Here is a 5,995-nt window from a genome sequence, read left to right as displayed (position 1 = left end):
GTTTAAAAAACCATAAACATAGGGAAAATGTTCACATGAGCCATATCTGTAAGATTAATACATTGGTTTATAATAATTTAAGATTTGCTACAATAGGAACCAAAACACCCACAATAGGAGACTGGCTGATCATGTGTGTCAAACTTGTGTCACACAGTGTACTCATTGGGAGGACAGACAGGTGAGTCCTGTCCATTTTATGTAAAAGTGAATATGATCATTGTGAACAATCAATACAAAAATTGGGAATGCATGAGCACAACTTAACAAAAATGAATAATGGTCAAAATTCACAGCTGATTTTAAGCTCTACAAAACAGTCCTTTTTTTCTTTATAGCTGTTCATAATGTAAGAAACTTCCTCTTTGGGAACAGTTCTACTTCTCCAATTCTTTTTGAGCCAAATCATTAAACAACACCATTTCATCATTTTTCCTGTTCATTGATTCATAGAACATCAGAATATATTCCTGCATTGCACAAGTGTAGCCCTCAAACCACAAGAGGAATAAGGAAGTTAAAAGATGCTTAACTACTGGGACCAGCTTACCTTAGTCAACTGAATATTCTGACTTCTCAGTCAACATGAAGGCTCTCCTTATTCTAGTGGTTCTTTTTTCCTCCACTGTCCATAGCAAGATATTTGAACGTTGCGAATTGGCCAGAACTCTAAAAAGAGGTGGAATGGATGGCTACATGGGAATCAGCCTAGCAAACTGTAAGTATGCTCTCCTTCATACCTCCAGGTAGTTAGCCATATGTCAAACAGGAATTAAGAGGGAATGGATGTACAGAAGGGCCTGTGAATGATCCATATTTATATTTCTTTCTGGGTTTGTTCTGACCGTGACTAAAGACATCCATTTAGTTCTTTTCAATCAGAGATGCTTTGTGAAGGAATGAGGGTTTGGGAGTCAAAAAGTCTGCAAAATTCTAAATGAAATTAGCAGATGGGCTCTGCTCGAGCCACTCTTGCTGGCCAGTTGCCTAACACTCAGTGATCTGTGCACACTGAGGAAAGCATATGTTAGAAGAGCTGTTTAGAGATGGGGCTTTTAGAGCTTAGAGTGATGCAGTGTTTGGTTTTTTTGTTTTGTTTTGTTTTGTTTTTGTAAATTTTACTGCCATGCCATGGGATTTTTAACAGAAAAATATTCAAAAATTGTATGGAGCTCTTCACAAAGGGCATAAGTAACATTTTCCTTTAGGCCCTGCTTAAAGAAGGATCGCTGGAATTCAGCATGAAGTACTGCTATCATTTTCCACTCTATGCTTACTGCTTTTCATTTTATTTGACTCAATCAAAAATGACCACAAGAAGAGTTCCTTTACAGTTTATCCCATATGTATCAATATTATTACTGTACTTTCCACATTAAATCTAAACAATCTCCCCTCAAAAAATATTTTTGAATGAGTGACTGAATAGATGAAATACAATACAGCCTTTCCTGTCTATAATTCTTGTTTTCAAGATTCTAAGTAGCCATATGTAGCGGTTTACTCTTATAATACCAGCACGTGGGAACAAAGACAGAAGAAATGAAAAAGGATTGTTACTTGATATTATTAGAAAAATAACTTTTAGACAATCTTTGTTTTTCCTAATTAGCATTTTCTCCATCAGCCTACATTTCTGCTGTGAATTTACAAAACCCTCTCAACAACTCTTGGAATTTCCATCCTAGACTAAATGGTATCTGAGGGCAGGGAAAGTTGGAAGCAACCTAAGAAGGAGCTGTTGTTGTATTTTCTAAAGACTTGAGTATCACAATTTCACTTGCTCTGTAAAGAGATCTCCCAGAGCTCTTCCCAATCAATTACTGAGCCCCATACACGTACTTGGAAGGCTGAAACAGGAGAATCAGTTGAATCCAGGAGACCCTGTCTCAAGACAACAAAGAACACTGAAGAATTTAGACATTTCGTCAGTTAAATGTGCCTTTATACTTGTAAAATACAATTAGTTAAATTCTGGGTATACCGTGTAAGTCATCTACTGTTGTTGTTTTATTATTAAAATCATTTTTTCAGGGATGTGTTTGGCCAAATGGGAGAGCAGTTATAACACACGAGCTACAAACTACAATCGTGGAGACAAAAGCACTGACTATGGGATATTTCAAATCAATAGCCGCTACTGGTGCAATGATGGCAAAACTCCAAGAGCAGTCAATGCCTGTGGCATATCCTGCAATGGTAAGACAAGACAGCTTTGGAGAGATGGCCTAGGGTTGCAGAATATCTAATATATATGACATAGCCTTGAAAGGAACATTAGAAACCTAGGAAAACTCTTTACTTCTATAAAGTCATTATTATCAGTCTCACAATTAGCTACACCAGGTATTACACCTTGCTTTTAGCTCAGTGGCAGTGTGCTTGCATACACAAGGTCCTGTATTTTATTCCCAACACCAAACAAAAAATTAAAGAGCTGTTTTCATTTTGGGGTTGTTTTTTTTGGCCAGTCCTGGGCCTTGAACTTAGGGAGGGCCTGAGCACTGTCCCTGGCTTCTTTTTGCTCATTGCTAGCACTGTACCACTTGAGCCACAGTGCCACTTCTGGCCGTTTTCGTTTTTGTTTTTTTTTTTTTGTTTTTTTTTTTGGCCAGTCCTGGGCCTTGGACTCAGGGCCTGAGCACTGTCCCTGGCTTCTTCTTGCTCAAGGCTAGCACTCTGCCACTTGAGCCACAGCGCCGCTTCTGGCCGTTTTCTGTATATGTGGTACTGGGGAATCGAACCTAGGGCCTCGTGTATCCGAGGCAGGCACTCTTGCCACTAGGCTATATCCCCAGCCCCCTGGCCGTTTTCTATATATGTGGTGCTGAGGAATCGAACCCAGGGCTTCATGTATATGAGGCAAGCACTCTTGCCACTAGGCCATATTCCCAGCCCGTTTCCATTTTTTTCTTGAAGTTGGTATTCCTGCCAAACTGTGTGGCCCATATCTATAGTTCTAATGACACAGGAGGCTGTGATTGGAGATATGTGGTTCAAGGCCAGTTTGGACTAAAAAGAAAAAAAAAGTTTGTAAGACCTCATCTCAATCAATAAAAAGTTAGGAAAAGTTGGATGCAGTGGTGGCCAGCTATCATCACAGCTACAGGGGCTACATAGAAGGAATATAGGTGAGGTCTGCTCTAGGAAACTGGGAGATGCTATTTGGAAAATAATGAAGCAAAAAGAACTTGGGTTCAAACCCCAGTACCCACCACACACACAATTAATGTTCTTACACAGGATAATGTTTTTAGAGTAATCAATTAATTTCTTATAAAGAGCCTTATTGAAGCTTTGTCCAGCAAGTTGATATTCTGTCAGGTTACATATATATACATGTACATATATATATACATATATATAGGGATAATATGGTTGTTTGGTCTTCTTGTTGTTTTATTTTTATTATGAATTGCTCCAAATATATAACAGTAGGTATTAATATAATAAACAGCCACATAACTGTAATTTAAAATTATTAACATTTTCTCATAATTGCTTCTGTTTAGGTCTGCTAAAGTAAGAATTATTACTAAAAATACTTTCAGAGGTGTTTTAGATAAACTTTTATTTGCTGATATATTTAAAAGTGAATTATAAACACAATATTTTATTTATGGCTTACATTTCCAAAAATGTATTACTGAAATAGTCATGTTCACATCTAACAAAGTAATTTATAGAGTATTTATTTAGGATGAATGATTTGTTGGTGGTAGTGGTTGGGGGTATTGAACTCAGGGCCTGGCTCTTTTATTCAAGTGCTCTACCACTTTTGAGCCACAGTTCCACTTCTGGCTTTTTCTATATGTGGTACTGAGTAATAGAACCCAGGACTTCATGTTTATGAGGCAAGCACTCTACCATTTGGCCCAATTCCCAGCCCCGCCTTGGCTATTTCTTTAGGAAAAAAATTTTAGTTGTATAATTCATTTCCCCCCCTCTCTTTCTCTTTCTCTCTCTCTCTTTCTTTTCTTTCTTCCAGTCCTGGGGCTTGGACTCAGGGCCTGAGCACTGTCCCTGGCTTCTTTTTGCTCAAGGCTAGCGCTCTACCAGTTGAGCCAGAGTGCCACTTCTGGATCTTTCTATGTACGTGGTGCTGAGGAATCGAACCCACTGCTTCATGTATACGAAGCAAGCACTCTACCACTAGGCCATATTCCCAGCCCTAGTTGAGTAAAAAAATTACTAGGCATTTTTCTTTTATAGTGTTGGATACAATGAAGACCTTCCATCATAATTAGCTAATAGTTATAGTGCCTGTGGTGACTGGTAAATGAGAAATAAAATTTTTTAGTTCATGTCAAATGGGACAGAATGAGGAGTTTTCCTCTATTATTATTATTGTCATACAGAGGAGTTTTGATTTAAGAAGTTCCCCAACTATCTTACTTACTACTGGAAAGTAGTTTCATAATATTCTTTTCCTCACTGTAATGATAAAGCTGGCTGAATCTAAATTGAAAAAGAAATTTTTACCTCAATCATTTTCTTTCCTCACTCCTCTCTTTTAGCTTTGTTGCAAGATGACATCACTCAAGCTATAACTTGTGCAAAGAGGGTTGTTCGTGATCCACAAGGCATTAGAGCATGGTATGTGTTAAGTGTTCAAGGGAATCTGCTTATCCTACCATTGATGTTATGCAAGAGAGAAGGCTTGCAAAGATCAAGGATCATTGTGAGAACTGAAAACTGCAGGTTTTGGCTTTAAAAAGCAATGTACTATGCCCACCCCTGAGGAATTAATTGTGACTGATTTAAACCTTACCCTTTTATTATTGGAATTCTTGAATGACCAATCAAAGGTTTTAACACTTTCTTCACTCTACTACTTCCTTGTGAAATTTTGAAACTGTTTGCAGAATAATTAAGCATGCCTCGTATATAACTCAACATTATGTTCTGCATTCTGCTGAGACTCTGGGGAGAAGCCAGCCACTTGGTCAATATTTCTTTAACAGCAATGTCTGAGCCAAGCTATAGCTGTATTTTATTATTGGTGCCATACTTTATGCTCCCAAAAGATATGAATTTTGTGCATTTTAATGAGGTGAGATGTGTCCTAACCTTTTCTCCATATTCCTTTCTCTTCACAGGGTGGGATGGAGAAATCACTGTCAAAACCAAGATGTCAGTCAATATATTCGGAACTGTAGATTGTAATCGTACGATTTTGTCTGCTTATTACCTTGCCTTTTCACTTTGTATGAGGAGATATTCAGAAAGGATAACTGGTATTCGTTTTATTAATATAGAGTCATGTATTTTAACCAAAGCTGAGGGAGGTGAGCTAATAGTAACTAACCATAGGACTGAGATTGCATATATCGCAATAAATACATTAAGCAAATGCCTACGTTGTCTTTGTTTATACCTGTCTCTGGGAAAAATTATATATATGTGAAAAGATATGGCATTCTTTCCCAGTCAAGGCTGATACTCTATCACTAGAGCCACAGCTCCACTTCTGGCTTTCTGGTGGTTAACTGGAGATAAGACTATCAAGGACTTTTCTGCTTGGGCTGGCTTTGAACCTTGATACTCAGATCTCAGCCTCCCGAGTAACTAGGATGACAGGCATGAGCCACTGGGACCCACCAAGACATAGCATTCATAACATACTCTGTATTGTCACCTGCACATAAACAGCTGGACTTTGCTGAAGGAAAATCCATAAGCGTGCTGGCAAGTTTCATTTGGAATCCATAGGCACAAATCTTAGTTGCTCCCCTCGTTCTGCCTAGCCACCTTGGTCACTTCACTATGATTCTGTGCTGTGGTCCTCACTCTCAAAAATGACTATAGTGATATAAAGTTCCCTTCCGTGTTTGAAACAACAACATGTACATATAGCCCCACTTCTGTTCCCCCCATTCTCTACTCTCCTTTCAACAGAAAATCTTCCCTGTCTTACGTTGAAAGAAAATAAGCAACTTCATCTGAAGTTGTCCCCTGCCATTCACGAAACACTAGTCCCACCTCCTCCTGGGCT

The 5,995-nt window shown here is 38.4% G+C and overlaps 1 protein-coding gene across 1 annotated transcript; it reads left to right on the top strand.

Moving 5' to 3' along the window:
- Positions 1-538: 538 nt before the first annotated feature.
- LOC125361388 (lysozyme C, spleen isozyme-like) lies at positions 539-5,357 on the top strand. Its single transcript, XM_048359835.1, has 4 exons — positions 539-718; positions 2,035-2,199; positions 4,518-4,596; positions 5,100-5,357. Exons 1-4 carry the CDS (start codon positions 586-588, stop codon positions 5,164-5,166), a joined length of 444 nt encoding a protein of 147 aa, XP_048215792.1. The 5' UTR covers positions 539-585; the 3' UTR covers positions 5,167-5,357.
- The last annotated feature ends 638 nt before the right edge of the window (positions 5,358-5,995 follow it).

The sequence above is a fragment of the Perognathus longimembris genome, chromosome 1, assembly GCF_023159225.1.
Source record: "Perognathus longimembris pacificus isolate PPM17 chromosome 1, ASM2315922v1, whole genome shotgun sequence".
Taxonomy (NCBI): domain Eukaryota; kingdom Metazoa; phylum Chordata; class Mammalia; order Rodentia; family Heteromyidae; genus Perognathus; species Perognathus longimembris.
This window is presented reverse-complemented; position numbering and strand designations above follow the sequence as displayed.

Coding starts and splice junctions, on each gene's coding strand:
- LOC125361388 (XM_048359835.1), top strand. CDS start 586: ATGAAGGCTCTCCTTATTCTAGTGGTTCTTTTTTCCTCCACTGTCCAT. Junction 719..2,034: donor GGGAATCAGCCTAGCAAACT/GTAAGTATGCTC, acceptor TCATTTTTTCAG/GGATGTGTTTGGCCAAATGG. Junction 2,200..4,517: donor CTGTGGCATATCCTGCAATG/GTAAGACAAGAC, acceptor CCTCTCTTTTAG/CTTTGTTGCAAGATGACATC.